The 25,522-nt window shown below is 40.5% G+C and overlaps 1 protein-coding gene across 1 annotated transcript in view; it reads left to right on the plus strand.

Moving 5' to 3' along the window:
• The window catches only part of LOC126268096 (methyl farnesoate epoxidase-like), a 185,297-nt gene that overhangs the window by 154,974 nt on the left and 4,801 nt on the right, over window positions 1–25,522 (plus strand). The window contains exon 8 of the mRNA XM_049973604.1: window positions 11,720–11,837. Coding sequence (XP_049829561.1) covers window positions 11,720–11,837 — 118 coding nt within the window. The remainder of the gene's footprint in view (window positions 1–11,719; window positions 11,838–25,522) is intronic.

Here is a 25,522-nt window from a genome sequence, read left to right on the forward strand (position 1 = left end):
TAGAGTTTTGTCACGATTGGCTCTCCCAAGCGGTCAGTAGTTCTAATGGAATGTTGTCTACTCCCAGGGCCTTGTTTCGACTCAGGTCTTTCAGTGCTCTGTCAAACTCTTCACGCAGTATCTTATCTCCCATTTCCTCTTCATCTACATCCTCTTCCATTTCTATAATATTGTCCTCAAGTACATTGCCCTTGTATAAATCCTCTATATACTCTTTCCACATTTCTGCCTTCCCTTCTTTGCTTAGAACTGGGTTGCCATCTGAGCTCTTGATATTCATACACGTGGTTCTCTTCTCTCCAAAGGTCTCTTTAATTTTCCTGTAGGCAGTATCTATCTTGCCCCTAGTGAGATAAGCTTCTACATCCATACATTTGTCCTCTAGCCATCCCTGCTTAGCCATTTTGCACTTCCTGTCGATCTCATTTTTGATACGTTTGTATTCCTTTGTGCCTGCTTCATTTACTGTATTTTTATATTTTCCCCTTTCATCAATTAAATTCAATATTTCTTCTGTTACCCAAGGATTTCTAGCAACCCTCGTCTTTTTACCTAGTTTATCATCTGCTGCCTTCATTACTTCATCCTTCAGAGCTACCCATTCTTCTTCTACTGTGTTTCTTTCCCCATTCCTGTCAATTGTTCCCTTATGCTCTCCTTGAAACTCTGTACAACCTCTGGTTCTTTCAGCTTATCCAGATCCCATGTCCTTAAATTCCCACCTTTTTGCAGTTACCTCAGAGTCCACATCTGCCCCTGGAAATGTCCTACAATTTAAAACCTGATTCCTAAATCTCTGTCTTACCATTATATAATCTATCTAATACCTTTTAGTATCTCCAGGATTCTTCCATGTATACAACATTCTTTTATGATTCTTGAACCAAGTGTTAGCTATGATTAAGTTATGCTCTGTGCAAAATTCTACCAGACGGCTTCCTCTTTCATTTCTTAGTCCCAATCCATATTCACCCACTATGTTTCCTTCTCTCCCTTTTCCTACTGACGAATTCCAGTCACCCATGACTATTAAATTTTCGTCTCCCTTCATTACCTGAATAATTTCTTTTATCTCATCATACATTTCATCAATTTCTAATATCTGCAGAGCTAGTTGGCATATAAACTTCTACTACTGTAGTAGTCATGGGCTTTGTGTCTATCTTGGCCACAATAATGCGTTCACTATGCTGTTTGTAGTAGCTTACCTGCACTCCTATTTTTATATTCATTATTAAACCTACTCCTGCATTACCCCTATTTGATTTTGTATTTATAACTCTTTATTCACCTGACCAAAAGTCTTGTTCCTCCTGCTACCAAACTTCACTAATTCCCACTATATCTAACTTTAACCTATCCATATCCCTTTTGAAATTTTCTAACCTACCTGCCTGATTAAGGGATCTGACATTCCACACTCTGATCCGTAGAACGCCAGTTTTCTTTCTCCTGATAACGACGTCCTCCTGAGTAGTCCCCGCCCGGAGATCCGAATGGGGGACTATTTTACCTCTGGAATATTTTACCCAAGAGGACGCCATCATCATTTAATCATACAGTAAAGCTGCATGTCCTCGGGAAAAATTACGGCTGTAGTTTCCCCTTGCTTTCAGCCGTTTGCAGTACCAGCACAGCAAGGCCGTTTTGGTTAATGTTGCAAGGCCAGATCAGTCAATCATCCAGACAAGGCTGCTGCCCCTCTTCAGGAACCACATGTTTGTCTGGCCTCTCAACAGATACCCCTCCGTTGTGGTTGCACCTACGGTACGGCCATCTGTATCGCTGAGGCACGCAAGCCTCCCCACCAACGGCAAGGTCCATGGTTCATGGGGAGGGGGGAGTGTATATAGTTCCCAGATACTTTGATACATTTTAGGGGCAAGTTGATACACTTTTGGTGCCACCTGGTACAGTTTGCGGGGTAATATGACACACTTTGGTGGCTGTTGATAATCGTTTGAGGTGCACTGATACATATTTGGGGCAATCTAATACAATATGAGGGCTAATTTAATACACTTTTGGGAGGTGTTTATGGGAAAAATTAACACACATGGGGGTTGAGGTAAATTGATACACCTTTGGGATAATTTGATGTATTTTGGGAGACAGATTGATGTAAGTTTATGGGTTTGTTGATACAGAGCACAAAACATCAAAAGATTCCATAGAGTATTGCCACATCTGCTGCATCATCGATCCAATTTATACATCAAAATAAAATTTCTGGGTCTCTCTTTCTTTGCGGTGCTGATCACAGTGCTATAAGGTTTGGCTTGGTAAATCTCAACTTGGTGTTGCTGTCAACTCGCTTAGTCAGCATCATGCTGACATACACATGTGAACTGACATGTTTGAAACGCAGATAGAATAAGAGTGTTGGGACCAGCCTTCGAATAAACATCATTTAAAGTGTAAGAAGATTTATTTAAGAAAACCAGTTCTGCACATTATAGCAATTAAATTCTAAAAGATGACAAAATAATTGGGTTTCATAATGATATGAATGTGGGTAGGACTTCAACCTGGCACCAGTTCACAATACTGGATGGGCCATTCTAGAGGATACGGCCAAGTAGCACAATATTTCTTAAACACGGAACTCAAATACATTTAATAAACAAGTTCTTAAATTATTTGAGCCCACATATAAGAACAAGAACAATTTAAAACTGTAATGTTCTCATGGAACTCCCTCATATTGTCTACTTAGGGTGGAAATGGCGCTGCTATTTGCCAGCTTGAACTTTTCCTCTGGACTACGAGACCAAGACTTCACCTTACTAGACCTATACACTCGTAAAAAGGCTAGGAACTTTATATGCTCACCATCATGTGGTGTGATGCACAATGCCATTTTTAGCAACCCTAAGTTTATGCAATATTCATAGGAACTCACATGACTCAGCCTCCCACCTTAACACAAAACACTCTAGGGGGTGGGGTTTACCAAATTTTAAGCTTGAGGACCAGCCTTAATATACCTTACGTGAACTGAGCTGTGTTCCCCATAGACTTGTTCTCAACGAGAGGGCTGTCTGGGGTGTGGATTGTTGTAATCTTACAATGTTCCACATAATGGGGAATCAGTTACTAGAAATTTTGCTATCAACTTTCCCTCGTTTACTGAAATTCTTAATAAAAACTACGTTTCTGTATTCAGTTTGGTTTGGCACCTCCCCTGGTTGTATCACTCTGCCTTCCTCCAATGTGTATGGTCATTATTAATCTTCGCGCAGATCCAATCATCTTGAGTGCCTTCACGAGCCACGTGCTCAAGACAGAGGTCGTTCACTGACCAAAGATTTGACTAGGGTAAATTGATAGGAAAAACAACAATTAAAGCTGCCAGGATCATATTATGTGTTTTATTAGTGGCGGTGTTAAACTCTAGCCGGCCGCGGTGGTCTCGCGGTTTTAGGCGCTCAGTCCGGAGCCGAGCGACTGCTGCGGTCGCAGGTTCGAATCCTGCCTCGGGCATGGATGTTTCTGATGTCCTTAGGTTTGTTAGCTTTAAGTAGTTCTAAGTTCTAGGGGGCTGATGACCACAGATGTTAAGTCCCATAGTGCTCAGAGCCATTTGAACAATTTTGTTAAACTCTAGGTTAAACCAAGGAATATAACTATCTAAGTTTGTTTCAACTCAAGAATGGAATATTATTAGGGTAGACTTCAAACTATGATTCACCGTCTCAGCGATGGGTAATAAAAGATGGTTGTCGAATGAGATATACTTCATTCTGAAAACAAAATCTCTTAAACTCCCTTGAAACAAATGCAAGTGCAATGTCGCTCACTACGGACTTATCCGTTGAAAATATGGAAAGTATTTAAGTAAAATGCCCAGTCTTCAGCCCAGCTATTATTCTAACATTAGGGATCATCAACAAAAGAAAACGTGAAATGGCATCAGTGATGACGAGTTTATGTTTACTACAGTTTTGGGTACTAGAGAGTGGAGTGTGGCCCTACATAATCAACAAATACAGCCCAGGTAGTATAAAGGAATGTGTGTCCTGGCAAACTTACAAGCTTCACATTGATTCACCAACTTTCTCACATATTTGTTCAATGGTGGCCAATTGAGCCAGTCCTTAATCTTATGGGACTGTCTTACATATTCCCAGATGTCTGGTAAGCACAGGCTTTTGAAAATATTTGGATCTTCTAGCACTAACGCCCAAAGAAGGAAAATTGTCGACCTCTTATCCTAACAAGTAAGAAAACAGAACAAGCCTTTCTGTAGCTGGTAATCAGGCTCTTCCTCCCCAACGGCAGATGTTTGTTTCAACTCTTGAAGTTTGGGTCTTGTTCTTGTCTTTCCTCGAGATCTCCAAATAAAAAGCGTATTTGAGCAAATACCATGGGAACCCAGGCCCTACTTCCAATGTTTTCAGGGTTACCAGGACCGTCAAAGTCCTCCTCAAGTATGTGGCTTAGAGTATCAGCCACCAGATTTCAGATCCTTTCATATGTTTCACAGAGAAACGAAGTGCTGAAATATCGATGGCATGAAAGGCAATGTGTCCTCTTTTACGTGGTCGAGCAAGGACGCAGCTAGAAGCTTGATTACCAGTGTGAGTGGTAAATTCTCGACGCTCACGATAGAAATTGAATGTTTCTAGCGCAAACAACACCTCCAGCTCATAGAATAAATATTTTACCTTAGCAGTAGACAAAGTCCTGAAAGCGTACGTAGTAGGACATCTGTCATCGTTTGGTTTCTGCGGGAAAATCTGGGATCATCAGAACGGGTATATTATTTAATGCGGATCTCAGAATGGCACAGGATGTCTGCTGGATTGCTGTCCATTAAAACGCCTGCGCTTTTTTATGTAACTGATTCAAAGGGTTGGCAGCTGAGAAAGTCCAGGTATGAACTTCCTAAAGAAATTCACCATTCCCTTCTTATCCTTGGGTGGTCAAAACTTCTGTATAGCCTAAGTTCTCTCCTGGTCTACCTGGACCCCAGTGGCCAACACTAAGTGTCCTCAAGGACCAGATTAACATAGATGGATTTACACCAAGACTAGCACTACACACAAACAGTCCAATGCTTGGTATACATATTCCGTAAGATTAGTAAATATGCATCTCTCTCTCTCGCGCGCGCGCATGATTAGCCTACAGAACCAGGAAAAATGGCTCTGCGAAAGGTGAGGTTGATGGCCTAATCGCATCATCAGCTAATATCTGGTCAATCAAATGGCACATATCTTCATTTTCGGCAGTAACAGCCGATAAGGGGCTGACGAATTGGTATCTGATTTGACAACTGTATTTTGTTCATTACCCATAGTTAATCTTTAAAAACATCACAAATCTCCCTCAGCTCCTGGAGCACTATATCGACGCCCGTCAGCAGTTGAAGGTATTAATATAATTCTAATAATTATGACATACAGTCCTTGTACATACTTTCGTCTATGAAGTTGTTATCACCAAAACACATATACAGCACCTTTCTCTTAAGTAAATCCGTAACGACTGCTGCTAAGAAGATCTTTAGAAAATAGATTCTGCATAATCCTGTTAAATAATACACTGAAGCCCCAAAGAAACTAGTATAGTTATGCGTATTCATGTACAGAGATAAGTAAACAGGCGGAATACGGTGCTGCGATTGGCAACGCCTATATAAGGCAACAAGTGTCTCTCGCAGTTGCTAGATCAGTTACTGCTGCTGCAATGGTTGGTTATCAAGATTTAAGAGAGTGTGAAGGTGGCGTTACAGTCGGTGAACGAGCGATGGGATACAGCATCTACGTACGACCATTCACAAGTATTCTGTGAATATCAGGACTCCGCTAAAACATCAAATCTCCGACATTGCTGCGGCCCCAGAAAGATCCTGCAAGAACGGGGCCAACAACGACTGAAGAGAACCGTTCAACGTTACAGAAGTGCAACCCTCCCGCAAACTGCTGCCGATTCCAATACTGAGACATCGACAAGTGTTGGCGTGCAAACCATTCAACTATACATGATCGATATGGGCTTGCAGAGCCAAAGGCCCACTCGTGTACCCTTGATGACTGTCTGACACAAAGCTTTACACCTCGTCTGGGCCCATAAACACTGTACAAAAATGTTGCCTGGTCGGACGAGTCTCATTTGAAATTGTATGGAGCAGATAGAAGTTTACGGGTACGGAATCATCGTAATGATCCATAGACCCTGCATGTTAGTAGGGAACTGTTCAAGATGGTGGTAGCTTTGTTACGGTGTGGGATGTGTGTGGTTGGAGTGAGATGGGACCCCTGACACATGTTGATACGACTCTGACAGGCTCACATACGTAAGCATCCTGTCTGGTCACCTGCATCCATTCATGTCCACTGAACATTCCGAAGGATTTGGGCAATTCCAGAAGTATAAAGTGACACCCCACGCGCCCTATTTGCTCCACATTGGCTCCAGAAACACTCTTCTTAGTTTAAACACTTCCGCTGACCACCGAACTCCCCAGACATGAACATTATTTTGAGCATATCTGGAATGCCTTGTAACGTGCTGTTCAGAAGAGATCTCAATGCCCTCGTAATCTTACGGATTTATGTACAGCCCTGCAGGATTCATGGTTTTCGAGTTTGTTTCACATTGTGATTCCTGTAACAGACGGAATAATGTAGGAAAAAGTAGAGAACCATTGCAAGAACTGCCAGAAACAAGTGGACAATTGGAACTAGTAGACTAGGACCGTTACCTAAAACTAAAGATGGAAACAAATACATATTGACAATGTTAGATCATTTCTTGTAGATGCCTTCTTATGATAGCAATACCTGATCAGAGCGCTGAGACTATAGCTAAAGTTTTTGTAAAAAAAAAAAAAAAAATGGATTCTTACATTTGGATCACCATTAAGTATAATTAGTGATCAAGGAATTACTTAAACAGACTTGTGAGCTCATGCAAATAACTCAATTAAGGACAACAGCAGCACACCCTGAAGGAAATGTAAGAGTCGAGCGACTCCACAGAACAATTATTAAAATGGTTAGCCATTATGTAGGCAGCAACACGACGATTGGGATATCTGTTTACCGTATTGGGTAAGTTGTTACAATGCCAAAATGCACAGCTCAACTGGCCTAAGTCCATTTGAGATTGTCTACAGAAGAAGAATTCATTCATCCTTGGACTTTGCGCGGTCGACTACCAGAATCAGCAACTAACACGTAAGGGATCTAGCACGCAAACTAATGGAAGCATGGAGGGGAGTGAAACAACGAAATCATCAATCCTTTCTTCAGCAAGCGAGACAACACGACCGCCATGCAGCAGTACCACCGTATCGAGCTGGAGATCTTGTCTATTTGAGCAACGTTGTGTTAAAGAAGAGTAAGGACAAAGTTTAAAAAGTTTTAGAAAGGACCATATCCAATCTTGGAGGTGTTGTCGCCAGTCACTTTTAAGCTCCAACTGGCCAAAGTTCGATTGCCGTTCATGTCAGTCGTATAAAGCCGTTTCTGGGTAGATTTCCTGTAGCATCGCAAGACGACGAGGAGCGACCGAGAGGCAGACCTGCTGTTCTCAAACCCTGAAAGCGAGAATCGCGCGGTCACAGTCCAGACTTCGAGGCCGAGGCATCTCCACGCTCCAAGCGATCCTGTTCCAGACACCCCTACAATCTGTGTAAATGTGTGTAGTGTGAGAAAGTGCAATGCGTGTGTTAATTTCGGCCATGGGCTTATGTGAGTGTGTTGTGAAAATTTAGTATTGAAGCTATTACACTAGTGCAAAAATGAAGCTAAAACTTTTATTCTACAGGTTACCACAAGCACTTCATTTATTTTATGTTCATTGTTAACTCTAGTATTTAGAACTAATTAACCATGTTCATTTTTATTCTAATGTTTGCTATGGTAGCATATTCTACTAATGCTGTAGTAATAGCACCACAGAGTACAGGTGTTTTCTTTGAAACACGATCAGACATGGTAGTTTCAACAAGTAATCCAAACTTGTACTCAAGTACAATCTGAGTGAGATCCAGCAACAGTTCAATTCTGTAAAGAAGCAAATTGATCTAAATCGTTCTGTTAAGGGTAATAATACAATTTTGGAAATGGTATAATAACTGGATCACAGCCAAAATGCACGTAGTGTCTACATTTGCTAATTATGAACAAGAGATTTACTGTTTTTTAAAGCTTTTGCTTGTCATCCTGAAAGCTGGCTTCTCAGTACCGAAAGTTACTGTGTCCACAAATGAAATACATGTTGCAATGTCTTCTGACGCCATGAATGGCGAAATAAATTCATGGCGCCCAGGAGGTCGTTTTGAGTCACCTATGGTCGCTCTTTTTCTCTGGGGAGAGTGATGTAAGGATCTACGGGTTTGCACGTAGTCGTGCAGTATGTAACAAGCGCTCGACAGCCGACCTATCTTGGAATGCTTACAATTTGCTTCGTCAGTAGACGTGCATCCGGATGCAGTGCGCCACAAGAGGGTAAGCCACTGGCCGTCATCCGCAGCGCGCCATATAACTAGCGCGGCCTTGGGCGTGAATATGTCTCTTTTCTTAGCTCACCATGGAGCCTTTCGATACGCCTGTAGTTAGCCGGTGTTAGATGTCAGACACAGTGATGACGGGTACGTGTAGAATGCGTGTTTTATAGTCAGTCTTTTGTTAATAGTCTGTTTGAACTTACTTCTCGGTGTTCGCGTATTCTATACCTCAGGGACCCACTGCTTACGAATCCTGACAAATATTTCGTGTAATTATTATCTGGAGCTAATAACAACACAACCAACCTTCTTATAATATGAAAATTATTTTGAATATCTTGTATTGTGATAGCGTACATCACAGTTCACCTGAAACTTGTTTTTGTCATCCCTAACAAAAACTATTCAGAGCACATGTTTTGCGAAACGAGTGAAGAAATCCAAGAGCTGTAAAAAGCATTCTACACAATTAATGTTTATCTACTTTACATGATAATCTTGCTGTTCAATTTGGGTGAATAAACACTTTATTTACTGTAAATTCCCTGCCTCATAAGGTAATTCGTTATTAGGTAAACAGGCTCCATTTAACACGATCATTCTCAATTTCACATAAAAATGCATTAACTTCTTTATGGTGTGTAGTAGGCTATAAGATATATGTTAGAGAATAAAGGCAGCTGCCTATTTTGGTAGACTGTTAGAGAGAAACGATTTCTGGTGGCTGAAACTTTTCCAAGCCAGTCACACAAAAGTTCAACAGAATCCTGTGAACAACAATGAAAACAACAGGAAAAATTAAAGAATTGATGGTAATAATAGAAGCACCATCATTTAAACAGAACTTATAATGTTGTGCTGTGGAAATTTATTACTATACCACTTATCACAAATCTTTCATAATCAACTTTATTTAAACTAATTCTTTGCTATGGAATACTGCGTAAGGAGGAAAAGAAGTTCAGTCAGCTTAAAAATATAAGTCATAACACAGTTTTAAGGAAAACAAATCTTGGAAACTGCAGCTATGTGCTACATGCTGAAACCAGTATAAGGCGTTAATTTACCATTTGCTAGCAACAGAGATACAAGAAAATTTAAACAAAGGTAGCAAAATTTAGTATTTTATTTCACACAACCAAACACAATAGTATAGTTCAGCTATAGGTGACTTGACCTCTGAGCCTCTAGGTATCACCACATATGTATATAATTCTATTTTAAAAAACAAGAATATAATTCTTAGTTTTTTAATATAATTATTTTTGTGTAGAAACTCTTAATCTGAGCATTGTGTAGCTTCTCACTGTGGAGTCTTACTCCGTAACGCAGTCTTGTTTTGAAATACTCACTGAGTACATCTTTCCTCAAATGAGAAATGTGGCTATTGAGGAGATGGCTATTTGAAACATGTTCATTAAGCTGAAGAAAAACCTCCCACAAAGCTGAGATAACTAATTTTTAAAAGGGTTTTTCACATTAAAAACCGACATTTGTCTAGTACTTGCTGGCATATTTTGCCTAGAACACATCATCGTTCAATATAATGGAGAAGCTACCTTTGTTTTTCTGTTCAAGACACCTGAACTTGAAATACTAGAACATAATGAAATTTTGCGAAAGTGGCGATTCATCGTTTTGAGCCGTTTGCTACGCAAACACAGAATGAAAGAAACTGGATGAAGTGGGAACTCACATCATAGTTTTTACAATGGCAGTACAATTAGCACTAGTAGCTGTTCATATCTGAATGTTTCCAAAAATCTGTGCCAAGCAGTTTCAAACTACTGCACTTGAGATTCGAGTACGTGTTCTGAGTATCCTCTCTCGTAACTACTACTACATCAGTTTTCTTGGGACTGACGCTTAGATACTATTTTCTGAAGCAGTTTTTCATAATGATCAGGGCCGTTGTTTTAACGGTAATACCAAATTTGCCAAGTATTACTAAGACTAAATCGTCAGAGTATCTTTGCTTGTTGTTTTGCCAGCCACGACTCCTTACAGCAGTAAGAACACTTTCAGTTGATCTTGACTCAGTAAATGTTAGTCATAACGTCATACACAGGTAAAGATGAATATCGGCTATTAATTATACCTACAAAACCGGTTCTTGTTTTTCAGTGCACTAGTAACGTTCCACCAGTAGCTTCTTTTAATGTAAGTAGTCAATTAATTGCTTGCTTTACGTATCAATATCAGTGTAAATGGCAAAAGTCAAAAACTATAAGCGTTAATTTGGTGTAAAAACCCGACTTATGGATATAAATGGATTTCATTTCGTATAAAAAAAATAACAAAATAGTTCAGACGTATTGTTGATGAATTTACCAAAAACGTAATGCTGCCTGCCAGATGATATTTTGTCTCCTACTCCTGTGGAAGCGGTGAACTACAAGACAGTGCATCAAGAACAGATATTCACTGAAGAAGTGTAATTTTGTTGCTTATAAAAAGAACTGTCGAAATGTTTCACCTGCTCATTTGTGAAATCGATAACCATTGCATTACTATTAGGAATTTCAGTGAAATGAGATTGATTGTACTATTACTTGTGTAAAATCAATACGACAATTCGTTTAAGTGTTAAAGTCATTGATTGATTTCAGATAATGAGAAAAACTGTAATTGTCATATCCACTCAATACAGCACGTAGTAATAGAAACTTGCCTATCTGTCCCTAGTCACGTGACTTATTGTCGTTTTTTAGCACAATGACGTCATGCACAGTTGTGTCACGTATGGGTCAAATTCTGTTGCACAGAGCATTCCATTGTTTCAGCGACCTGCGATAGGCTATCGCTGAAAGAGGTGCTTGTTCTTCCGAATTTTCGATACAAAATGTAATGCGACATTCTGTCATTTCTGCATCCATGCGAAGATCGAAAGTAGGAACAGTGTTTGATAATCTTCGATGAAGTAATATCGGTCAGCAGAATCGAATATCTGGGTATCATCATCTTTTGTGCCGGTGCCATGATCAATATGCGTTTTGAGAGTAGTGATATTCTTTTTATGTGCACGACTCAAACGAGAGCGCAAACTAAGCGACGTAATCGTCCTGTAGTTTGAAACATTTCTGCTCTGGCATCTTTAAAACAACGTTTTAATATATTCTTTTGTAAGAAGAATTTATGTGGATATGATTCATAAATAAGCAAGACGTTGACCATTGTCACATATTTTTATATAATTCACATTAATTGTTGTATGAAAATCAGTATCTATGAAATAATAACAGGAACGTTTGTTGTTTGTAGATTGGTTTACACCAGAGCTGCTCTTATGGAATCACAGAGAATGTGTTATGTCATACCAACACGTGGAATTCGACGGGTGCTAAAAGACACCATCCTACACGGCTGTAAACTTCCAAAGGTTGGTATAATATTTTGTCGCATTGACAAAAAAGACGAGGAAAAATGGGTGAAAATCTTATTGCTGAGAAATTTTTTCAGAGTATCAATTTTTTCCATACAAAATTCCGGGATTTCAATAGTTAACTTTTTATGTACAGATAGTTATTGTGACAGCTGTTTCAGTAGACGTGTATGATCTGGCTAGCCAACGATAGCCTAGCGTTAACTGGACTAAAGGGTTACAGCGATGGTCAACATCTTGGGTAAAACGACATTTCCTTTGCGGAGACGATAATTTACTTATTGTACGGTGTTATTTTTTTTATTTTTTACACATTCACTTTCTTGTGTTACAGTCACATCAGGTTTCGGCCTTCAAAGGTCATCTTCAGATACTATGGGCGGCATTTAATGAGCAGGTGTCCTTGCGTTGGTAGCTCACGCGTTGACAACTAGCTGAGATCCGACAGATATCCGTTCTACATTCTCAAGTTACCCTGACGCCGTAGAACAGCGAAAGATAGAAACTGAGTTGGAGTAAACATGTTGTCATCTCTAAGAAGTAACAAGGTTTTTTTTTCATGAATTTCATTTGTCACAGCATACAGAATAGGGGCACAAAGAGACACTATAACAAATTAACACCTTTTTTTCACCCTTAATTGGAACTCAAATTTACCTAAAATGGAACTGCGCAATAACGCAAACCAAAGAAGCTATTAATGAGACATTAGTAGCAAACAGAGGAACGAAGAGGACTAAGAAAAGCAGAATTGGTGAGCTGAAAGAGATATAAGTAGTTCATACGGTAATCAAAGTAACGTATTACCATTCGATTTCTCTTAAAATATACACTGATGAGCCAGAATATTATGACTACCGACCTACTATCGATACAAACCCGGCGATAGCATCGTCACGTGGTGAGGGATGACTGCTAGTCAGACACACGCGCTGTGTCTGTAGTATCAGTGAGCATGCTGCCATGTGTATAATGGGGACGGCGTATGATTTGTCTGAAATTGACTGAGGACAGCTTATGATAGTCCGCAAGCTCGGCACGAGCATTTCGGGAACTGCTCGATTTGTCGGGTGTTCGAGGAGTGCTGTGATGAGTGTCTTCAACACGTGGCTAAATCGAGGTGCAACCAAGACCAGACGTCGTGTGGTTGGACAACCACCCCGCGTCAAAGATGTCGGATGTCGTAGGCTGTGCAGACAGCTAAAATAGGACAGGCGACGACCTGTGTCGGAACTAACATCAGACTTTAATGCTGGGCAGAGTAAAAGTGTGAGTGAACACATAGCACACCGAACACTCCTAACGATGGGCCTCCGCAGCCTCCCATGCAGGTGCTCAAGTTAGCAGCACGACATCGGCACGTGACCATTGGCACTGGATGTTGGCGCAGTGGCAGAGCATTCCATGATCTGACGAATCTCGAAACCTTCTTCATCATGCCAATGCGAGGGCACTAATTCGTCGACTTCCAGGGGAACAGCTCCTTGACACCTGTCCTGCAGGACAGAGACAAGCTGGCTGCGGCTCCTTTATGTTCTGGGGAATATTCACATAGGTACTCATGGGTCCAGTGGAGCTCGTGCAAGGCGCCAATAGGGCTAAGGAGTAACGCACACTTTGCGCAGACCACGTACACTTCTTCATAACAATCATGATTCCCGACAATAGTTGCATTTCCCAACAAGACAGTACGCCAAGTCACAAGGCCAAGAGTATGATTGGGTGTTTCGAGGAACACGGGGGCGAGTTCCAATTTATGTGCTGACCCCATCCCCACTTGCTCAACAGGTCTAAACCCGATCAAAGACATCTGGGATGTGATTGAACATGGCGTTAGAGTTCATCGCCCCCCCCCCTCCCTCCCTCGAATTAACGAGAGTTAGGTGACGTGTGTGCGCGCGCGCGCGTGCGTGTGTGTGTGTGTGTGAGTGTGTGTGTGTGTGTGTGTGTGTGTGTGTGCAGATGTCGTACCAACTCCCTCCAGCGACCTACCAAGGCCTCAGTGTTTCCAAGCCACGACGCGTCGTTGCTGTTATCTGTGTCAAAGATGAACATATTGGGTATCAGGTAAATGGTATAATGTTTTGGCTGGTCAGTGTAACTGATTTGAAGGCTGAAACCATGTTGTCCATCCATCGCTGGGTATTTACTTTCTCAGAACAAAATGAACTTTTACTTCAGTATTTGTTTTGCACATTAGCCAGTCTCCGTTTGCTGCGATTTCAAATGCTGGTGTAATATAAAACACTGACGTTTATTGTTGTTGATTGTTACAGCTACACTTCAAAATGGTCAAGAAACGAAACTGAGTTATATACTAAACGAATGTTGATGACATAGTTCGGCTTGCATAATAAATTGTACAGCCTATGATGTACGAAGTGGTTTTTGACCTGCATTAAATATCTTGATACTTAGCATCCGAGTGTGAGGATACTAAATAACTGATTTGGCTTATTTGATTTTTCTTGTATTTATCCGTTCCATGCCAAATAAAAGCATGGCCCGTTGTTCCTAGGTGTTGTGCCAGAGGGAATTAAACGAATCACCGTAACACGGGATATTTCAGCCATTTGAAGGAGATCCCTTTCTGCAATTACAGCTAGAAGAACACCCAAAAGCCATTGAAGGCCTTTTTCGTTTGTATAACAACCTTTTTAAAAACTTTACAAAAGCATTCTCGCAAGGACAAGGAGGGAGCATGACCACACCCAAACAACACATGATAAAAACCTTTTTTTCATAGTGACAATCTCCTTGGTTTTACGTTGTGTTCCTATGCTCGCAGAAAGTAATAATTAACAGAGATCGGCTTTTAAGTTTATTTTCACGACATGTTGCTGCACAGCTTAGCAAACTGAATTAAATATGCTCACAGTGTGTAAATAAATTTATTCTATTTAAGGCATATAAATTAAAGCTATACACAGTATACAAATTAAAAAGCAAAATCTCTTACAAATTCATTGCAACTAATGTGAGAGCTGCACTCTCTTTTGCGACGGTAACAAGTTTTATTTGTGCAAGACATTCTGAACTTTATGTAAAGTATCATGAGCGGTCAGTTTTGTCTCCTGCACTATTTTCACGTGATCTTCTATCCACAGGCGTTTGTTTTATTTATAACACACTACACTGGGATTACATACAATATTTTCTCGTTTACATTTTTGTATGTATCCACATTTACGTCGTGTACTTTATGTAGGTACTTTGCTTTGATCCAGAGGAATGCCATCACCTATCGTTTTGTTGTTTTGACTGTGGCAGTGTATACTAGTTCGCTATGTGTTCCAAGTCCATTAGGACACAAAGCACAGGAGTTGAATGTGGATATACATAACCATGCAAATGAGAAAAAAAATTCTGCCAGTGCAGTTCAGTGTGCTAAAAACTGAATGCCTGTGTGCAGAAGAACGCATGGAAATAATGTAAGTGACAGAAAACTGACCGTTGAAGATTCTTTACATAAAGTGAAACGCCTCTGGTCCAAATAATACTTGATACAATCACAAAAGTCGGAATAGCTCAAATATTACATATGAAACTGGACTGTGCAAGACAAGCCTCAAAGACAAAAAGACAACATGCAGATTAATTTGCAATAATAATGTAGCACACAATGTAATCACATACTACTTGTGTTATATTTATAAATCAATCCCTTCTGTCTCTTACAACCACTTACACGCTTTAAACTGTTGCGGGTGCTCCACCCCACACATTTTTGTAGACAGTAATTTTTCTATCTTTCTCCTTTTTTTTAATAGCTCAAAGCGTTCCAGAGTAATGATTTAAATGTCACTACTTTCCGCAGTCACCCTATCCCCGGGGCTGAAGTGTCAGCAACGCCGATTTTACACCAATACAGCTCTTTTCCACTCTTTTTTTACGTGTCTTCCTCTTCATGTGTCCACACCATTGTTAAGGCTACTAGCGTCTTTTACTCCAGCAGTACTTCTTCCCATATAATAATTCACACATGTACCAAAACTGTTTCAAATTGTTTCAGGCATTCCAGAGTTACACTGGAACACCCAAATATGTGTATTTTCGTACATAGACGACATTTTGTTTTTTCTGAGAATATCTATTACATTCACGAGTTTATACCGACAGCGTTTTGAAGCTTTGTCCCAGATAGTGCACTGTCTCTTGACTAATTGTTTCACTGGCCAGACTCAGGTGAGAGTATTCAGATGAAGATCTATGTACAAAATAAACACTTTATGCAGCATTTCGGATTCACTCGATCAATTTCAGGTATTGTGAAACATGGAGAGGGGGGAGGAGGATAAGTAGGGCACTGGCCATCCTGGCAAAAAATCGCTTAGTCAGCATCAATCAGACAGCTGAGGCAATTATGAATGTCATATTCCGCTTACAGCAGCATCAGTACTTCCTTATCTTGAAGAGAACTACACACCAAAGCCAAGAAGGGGAGGGAGTGGAGAAGGGGAGGGGTTGGAGAAGGGGAGGGGGGAGAGGACTGGTACTTGTGTCGTATCAGCATCAACAGGACCTTATCCTCCAAGGCCATACCAGGAATCAAGACTTCAGCAGAAGCACATCTAGCTATGTGTGAATGGCATGTAGTGGGAGGGAAGGCAGAGACCTCCACGACCCACCCCCTCCCCTCTGTCTCATACCATGCACCTATGTGACAACCAGATATGATAAGGAATCTGCCTAAAGCACAGAATAATTTTGTCAACAAAGTTTCCATTATTGTCTGCCAAAATTCGTGGGTCATGAGTCACATTAGTAAATTTCATGAGAAGCTGTATATTATTCGCCATGGAAATTTGGAATGATTAGATAACATATTCCTCTATAAATAATTAAAAAACAACATTTGATTATAAAACACAAGTAATAAATTAGGAATTCAAGTTTGTTAAAGTGATTTTCATCTTTAATTCTAGCCCATAAATAATGGAAATGCAAACAAAATCAAGTCCTGTATCACATCGCAGATTCTCTTGTCACCAGCAGGTGGCTACACTGCGACAATATAGCACAGTTCAATCTTTGAAGCACAATTTCTTCGAGGTTAATACTGCCACCAGTAGGTGGCAAAACTGTATAAATGTGGATAGTTCGTTGTTTTGTACGTTGGGTATTTCTCATTATCACCAACAGAAGTTTCAACTGTTAAAAACGCAACAGAGTCGAAAATTAATTATTTTCAGTATCAAAGATGTTGAAATATTCTAAAATGTCTGCAAATTACATAGGGGGCGAACAAAGTGCGATGTTTACACAAATTATCCAGAGCCCAGCTGAGGTCCAGTACATGAAACACAATTAATGTACACAATATTGCAAAAATATGTCTCCAATGTGAAAGAAAGAGCAAGTTAATTCCATATACGCACATATTTGACCATTTAGTGCCCAAAATTGTGTACTCCAATGCTAGATATCCACACTTAACATCAACTGACATTTTATAAGATAAGCCTAAGGATTCAATATCATAAAAGTAACCTGACCAAACTTACAACTGCTGGAAAATGTGTGTAAGCTAAAATACTATGCTAAGCTAACAAACATGCAAAAAAAAACTCACAGCCTGAGTGTAACTAATTACATCTAATTTTGATGTAAATCATGTTAAACCCCCAGATTAAATATTTCCGCATTTAAAATGTTCGCAAGCACCAGTTTAGGAGGGACAAAGATAATGCATCATGTTATTCACTAAAAAAATATAATTGATGCTATTGATTTCCAGTTATTGCTATTATTCTAGATGAAAAATAGCTCACTGAAAACTACGTATAATAACAGCAATTTGCAGTCAGATCCATGGTGGCAAGGGTCTTTGAAAGCTTTGTAGGTTGTGTTATTTTCTGCAAATATGAAGTCACAATATTCCAAAAATTCATCAAAATGTTTCAGCAACACAAAATGTGTGATATTTGCATCGAGTATATCTATGATGGCACAATATTCTAAAATGTGCTGAAAAATGTACTATTTACGTTGTAGGAGTATCTAAATACAATACAATTGTCTACCAAGAGAAGGAAGAAATAAATTGCTTTATTACAATATAGCCGTTACACTACAGAGCAAACAGTTTATAAACACTCGACCAAAAGTAGTAACAACTAGAGATGCGACATTTCCAGAGATAATCTCAGAGTTAATACCTCTGAGATAAATTAAACTATTTATCGTTTATTATGAGATGTTTCACACTTTTCAAGCCCAAATAAGCTCCAAAACTTAAATATTGCTACATCTAAAGCGTCAGTATAGCTCATGAACATGCATGGTCATCGCAATACAAGCAAGACTTCTAGGGAAATTCAAGCAAAAGTAACATCGTATTACAAGCAACACTACTCATCTGGCAAACACAATGAGGCATCAGATATGCCTAAGGCCTATTGCAAGACATTTTATGATCAGCAGCCACTGCTATAAATGAATTCCGAAACTCACATCGAAGAGAGGTTATTCGCTGTAATGTACAGATATGTAAATGTAGATTCAGAATTATTTGGGTTCTAAAATTTAATGGGTCATGAACAGAAATTATATTAGAAATTCTACTAAATCTTAACGCCGCCTCAGCTGCAATACACAAACAACATCAAGTCCTCAACCACATCGCACATGTTAGGACCTCCTACAAAGGGATCAAACACGTGATCCATACTGCAGCGGTCTCCAGCATAGTATTACCACGTTCTTTAGCCAAGGGAGGTGTAAAAGTTTTCTGTATCTGCATGTCTGAGTACTTTATAAACTCTATATGTAGGTTAACAATAACTTTGTTTATTCCTGCGCTTATGATTTGACATGTAAATGTATAATATAGGTTTTACTATAAAACTGGAGGTCATTCAAATTAAACACTCAACTCCAATTGCATCATCATATAACATATCCCTATGTGTCGCTGTATATCAAAGGTATCACCTTCAAGTGCCCAAGTGCACATCGCTCTCCACCTAGGAAGCTTTATAGGCCCACCAAATCAGGCTGGTTCTGCTAATATAGATTCATAATGCAGTGTCCTGAGACATGATAGTAATTGAATCCGTTGATAACATATTCCACAAAAAGTGGGGATGAATAGTAATGTAACAGAATAACTTAATGGTAAACTCTGCGATTTGTGTGTGAAAGAGTGCCAAATCGCGACAGTCAGACTCCCCCACTGACAGTATTGTGAGGAGCAATATTTCTCCATTTTTTAATATACAGTCGACAGGCAGCACGACTATAATAGAACTAATACCCTCACAGAAACCAACTACATCATACAACATTTAAAGACTTTTTGGGGAGTTCGTGTGATCATTGGTCGTTTCAGAGAGACGAATGTGTGGGCAGGACACTTGCCTAGAACTTATACTACCGTTTATTTCAGTATCCTGCAGAACCCAATCCCCCAGATCTGGTGTATGCACAGTCTGCCACCTAGCATCATCTGCTGTAAGGACTGATTTTCACACGAAATTGCAAAAATGGCTTCAAATGTTGTGTGATGTGGTTTATGTCTATGAGGATTCTTGTTTTGGTATAGCCGTGCTGCCTCTCGACCAATTCCATCTGCTTGGCCATATGCAAACACCATCTCAGCTCATTCGCAATATAATTAACAGACCATTTACGCTGCTTACAGTACGCTGCATCTGTTATACAGCCTGCAATTCACAAGGACTACACAGAACATGATCACAGGAAATTTCATTTGTCAGCTCCTCCTACCATGGCAATGGCGCATTTCTGGACAAATGTTCATAGGACAATTTTTCTTCACTTTTCAGTTCGAAGTCTGTCCCTGAAATTTGTCGGTTTTGTTAATGCTCATCCTCTAAGAACACTGTAAAGAACTTACCACCAGGCAGGACTCATGATTAGCAACTGCATAGCATTTACTCGAGACTTGAACGCCAGAGGGCCCCCAGCGCTTCTGTTGAAGTATTTTACTCTTTAAATGAAAAATAAACTTTTGTTTAAAAGAGGGCAGTTTATTTATTGGTGGACTATGTGATGATACTTTGCAGAAGCAACTACACGACTGCCGACCTCATGCATTTTCATATGGTCACATTCAGCCTTCCCACTCGCATTTAGCACAACACACATAACAGCTAACACCTAACATCTGACACCTAACCCCTGATACCTAGAACATAATGCCTGATGCTTAATGCCTAACGCCTAATTCCTGACACAGTATATTGTCCGTAAATGCACCGTTATATGACCAACGTGCAGTGCTTTAAATGTTACACAAAACATGCAGCTTGTAATAAAATGATATCTAACAGACATGATATGATCTATTTTCTATAAGCACACACTCCTTCCATCGCTATTCATAACATTTCTGGCCTCTTTTTCTCCAAATACTCCATATCTCCATTCTAAGATACGTGAGTAAACACATGAAATGTTGTAGCACTGTTCAATGTTTTACCACAAATACACCGCTAACACACACTAAAACGAGTAGCACAGCATGATAACTTCGTTGAACATTAAAACCATAAGGTGCAGATAGATGCTTGCTAGCCACTAGATAATATATATATATATATATATATATATATATATATATATATATATATATATATATATATATTGACACTTATACAGAATACATGCCTCTGAAAGTCATCTACACACAGCTGCTGCAATTGTCAGAGCCCTCTCAAGAAAGTGTTAAGCTGACATCAGCGAAAATCAGTTTGTGCTGGGGCTATACACAGCAGGTTATCTACCTATTCAGATTAGTATTCCGAACCTAGATTGTCTGACGTGGAACAGCGGCATTCTGGTAATAGGGAACACCTCATCCTGTCATGACAATACATGCCAATATTCCACATTCTACATCTACATCTACATCCATACTCCGCAAGCCACCTGACGGTGTGTGGCGGAGGGTACCCTGAGTACCTCTATCGGTTCTCCCTTCTATTCCAGTCTCGTATTGTACGAGGAAGGAAGGATTGTCGGTATGCTTCTGTGTGGGCTCTAATCTCTCTGATTTTATCCTCATGGTCTCTTCGCGAGATTTACGTAGGAGGGAGCAATATACTGCTTGACTTTTCGATGAAGGTATGTTCTCGAAATTTTAACAAAAGCCCGTACCGAGCTACTGAGCGTCTCTCCCGCAGAGTCTTCCACTGGAGTTTATCTCTCATCTCAATAACGCTTTCGCGATTACAAAATGATCCTGTAACGAAGTGCACTGCTCTCCGTTGGATCTTTCCTATCTCTTCTATCAACCCTATATGGTGCGGATCCCACACTGCTGAGCAGTATTCAAGCAGTGGGCGAACAAGCGTACTGTAACTTACTTCCTTTGTTGTCGGACTGCATTTCCTTAGGATTCTTCCAATGAATCTCAGTCTGGCATCTGCTTTACCGACGATCAACTTTATAAGATCATTCCATTTTAAATCACTCCTAATGCGTACTCCCAGATAATTTATGGAATTAACTGCTTCCAGTTGCTGACCTGCTATTTTGTAGCTAAATGATAAGGGACCTATCTTTCTATGTATTCGCATCACATTACACTTGTCTACATTGAGATTCAATTGCCATTCCGTGCACCAAAAGTTAATTCGCTGCAGATCCTCTTGCATTTCAGTCCGTATGCTCTTACTTTGTTCATTAAACGACTGTGGGTAACTGTCTCAAACGCCTTGCGGAAGTCAAGAAACACGGCATCTACCTATGAACCCGTGTCTAAGGCCCTCTGAGTCTCGTGGACGAATAGAGCGAGCTGGGTTTCACACGACCGTCTTTTTCGAAACCCATGCTGATTCCTACAGAGTAGATTTCTAGTCTCCAGAAAAGACATTATACTCGAACATAATACGTGTTCCAAATTCTACAACTGATCGACGTTAGAGATATAGGTCTATAGTTCTTCACATCTGTTCGACATCCCTTCTTGAAAACGGGGATGACCTGTGCCCTTTTCCAATTATAACCATTGTAGCATTAACACAGGTATAAAGCAGGCACAGAACCAAGGCATCCAATGTAACTCACAGGTAGGCAGATCGAACTAGAGAATTTGAAGTCAATGGTCATGTGATCAGTGTAGTAAAGATACACTGCGGTTCATAAGGCTTGAGACACAGATGAAGGCATCTACCTGTAATGTACAGTACGTTTATACCACGATACCCATGCAGTCTGCAGTTTTCTCGACGAGTATGGAGGTGGGGGTTCTTTAACACAGAGAGCACCTGTACACAAAGATGTCATGTATACTACTGGCCATTAAAATTGCTACATCAAGAAGAAATGCAGAAGATAAACGGGTATTCAGTGGACAAACATATTATACTAGAACTGACATGAGATTACACTGTCACGCAATTTGGGTGCATAGATCCTGAGAAATCAGTACCCTGAACAAGAACCTCTGGCCGTAATAACGGCCTTGATAAGCCTGGGTATTCACTCAAACAGAGCTTGGATGGCGTGTACAGGTACAGCTGCCCATGCAGCTTCAACACGATACCATAGTTCATCAAGAGCCAGTTGCTCGGCCACCATTGACCAGACGTTTTCAATTGGTGAGAGATCTGGATAATATGGTGGCCAGGGCAGCAGTCGAACATTTTCTGTATCCAGAAAGGCCCGTACAGCCAGCGGTTGTGCATTATCCTGCTGAAATGTAGGATTTTCCAGGGATGGAATGAAGGGTGGAGCTACGGGTTGTAACACGTGTTAAATGTAACGTCCACTGTTAGAAGTGCCGTCAATGCTAACAAGAGGTGACCGAGACATGTAACGAATGTCACCTCATGCCATCACGCCAGGTGATATGCCAGTATGGTGATGACGAATACACGCTTCCAATGTGCGTTCACCGCGATGTTGCTAAACACAGATGCAACCATCATGATGCTGTAAACAGAACCTGGATTCATCCGAAAAATTTACGTTTTGCCATTCGTGCACGCAGGTTGGTCGTTGAGTACACCATCGCAGGCGCTCCTGTCTGTGATGCAGCTTCAAGGCTAACCGCAGCCATGGTCTTCGAGCTGATAGTCCATGCTGATGCAAACGTCGTCGAACTGTTCGTGCAGATGGTTGTTGTCTTGCAAACGTCCCCACCTGTTGACTTAGGGATCGAGACATGGCTGCACGATCCGTTACAGCCATGCGAATAAATTGCCTGTCATCTCGACTGCTAGTGATACGAGGCCTTTGGGATCTAGCACGGCGTTGAACCCACCGACTCCATATTCTGCTAACAGTCATTGGATCTCGACCAACGCGAGCAGCAGCGTCGCGATACGATAAACCACAATCTCGATCGGCTACAATCTGACCTTTATCAAAGTCGGAAGCGTGATGGTACGCACTTCTTCTCCTTACACGAGGCATCACAACAACGTTGCACCAGGGAACGCCGGTCAACTGCTGTTTATGTACGAGAAATCGGTTGGAAACTTTCCTCATGTCAGCGCGTTGTAGGTGTCGCCACCGGCGCCAACCTTGTGTGATAGCTCTGAAAAGCTAATCATTTGCATATCACAGCATCTTCTTCTTGTTGGTTAAATTTCGCGTCTGTAGCACGTGATCTTCGTGGTGTAGCAATTTTAATGGCCAGTAGTGTATATTCCTGACAAAATACTCCAACCTCCAAACTAGTCGGGAAAACTAAGGGCTGCATGGTTATCATGGTATAAACATTTGTTACGGAGAGATGCCTGCATCTATAGCTCGAGTAGCTCGAGCCTTACAAACTGCAATGTATCTACTGCTACACTGATCACGTGATCACTGCCTTGCAGTTCCCTATGTGGTTCTGGCTACCTTTGCGATAAGAGCAAGAGATTTAAATTCATATGTGGCAGAGAAGATTTATAGGGTATAATGTATTGGCTGAGTGGATCATGTTCGAATACCAAAACTCAAATAAAATTAAGAAGAAAACAGAAAAACGCACTTGATGTAGATGTGTAGTGCCTGATGGCACTCCTGTTGTTAAGCTTAGTATGGACAGATTCATTGTTTAGACTCATTGCAGCAATTTTGTGTCACAGACGCTTTACAGCAGACTTTCTCGCCACTCCATCCGAAGAATCGTAATCACATCAATATTTGATTGAAGGAAAGCAGATACCGGTAGCTGAAAGTTGAGTCCTCGGTTGCGATGCTGCAAAATTTCGTTTATATAAACTAACCAGGGAAAGGGGAACTACTATGCACTGTGGAATCCGAACCACAGTCTAATTGTGCTGTATCCCCACGTCCTTCACGGGTGAATGTTAGGTTTAACGGCAAAGTAAAAACAAGTGCCTATACTGGGATTCGATCCCACAACTTTCCGGCAACTAGCTGCCATATACAAATTTGTTTGCGCTTGCTGCTTTCTCGCTTCACTGCTTTTCCCTCGAGTTGAGACAATTGATCGCTAGGTGGATTTGGCATCGTCATCGTTTTCGCAATGGCGAGATACTTTAATTCACATAATTCAATCAATTTCTACGAAATATTTATAAATTTTATACAGATACCTTTTTGATGAGCCGGTTTATCGAGTAGTCAAACCCAGATCAAAAGCCGTACGCCACTTCCTGTGATTAGCCTCCATATACAGAAGGAAGCGAGCAGGCGACTTCGCTTTATACGGCGTGAGTCAGGAGGAAAGGCATATGCTTTGAGGGTCATAGTGTTAGTCATTCCGAACAAAAAACCTTTAAATGAACGTATGTCCTTTTCTTAACTACGTCCAAGATAGAGCTGTTTGAAAATCGTGGGTGTTAGTCGCATGTAACGTCCTTCACCGACGCTCACAAGTAAAAACAACCAAAGCGAGAAAAGGCCACATAGCGTTGTCTTTCCTTTCCATTGGTCATTTTTCTGAATCCGAACTTTTTTTCCACACACACACACACACACACACACACACACACACACACACACACACACATTGATTTAGTGAGCCCACTGCTTCCAGCAGTAGTGTTCCGATGTATCTTCATAGCAACTGACTTGTACACCAGTTGGGCTGATGTATCTCCAATTACAGATATTTCGACGCAAACAATGGCCGAGACATTCTTTACTCCATGTAACTTTTCGTTCGTATTTTATGTGCATGTGCTCAAATAAAGGACTTCATGAACGAGCTCAGATCAGTTTCACATTTGCTTCCTACAAGGCTTGCAAAATGTGTTGTAGTTTACAGTGGACCTTTTTAACAACCTTTGTGCGTAAATATACACAATTAAACATAACATTATATCAAAATGTCTCATTAGCCGGCATCTGCATTTGTTCTGTTCCCAATTGTTTTCATTAGTTTCTCCTGAAACTGTTAAGAACAGGACATATGTTCAGAGGACACTTTTATGTTCAGAATGACTTATTCTAACACCACTTAAAGTATGTACCTTTTTCCCTCTGACTTACCTTCTATACACATTGAAGAGACGCAAAATAAATGTTTGAAAGTTTTACTGAGCTTCAAAGTAGTCGCCGTCGTTTTTTATAACCCGCCGTCACCAGCGTGGAAATTGTAGGATATCCTTAGCAGCAGCAGTTGTGTTGATGATGAGAGTGGAGCGGTCTATTACCCGAAGAACCTCTGAAGATTCTCAAGCGAATACCATGAAATTCTCCTTCAGTTTAGGATTCAAGCTGGAGTCGTGGCCTAGGCTGTGTTACAAAAATTAACA

Source organism: Schistocerca gregaria, chromosome 4 (genome assembly GCF_023897955.1).
Source record: "Schistocerca gregaria isolate iqSchGreg1 chromosome 4, iqSchGreg1.2, whole genome shotgun sequence".
Classification (NCBI taxonomy): Eukaryota; Metazoa; Arthropoda; class Insecta; order Orthoptera; family Acrididae; genus Schistocerca; species Schistocerca gregaria.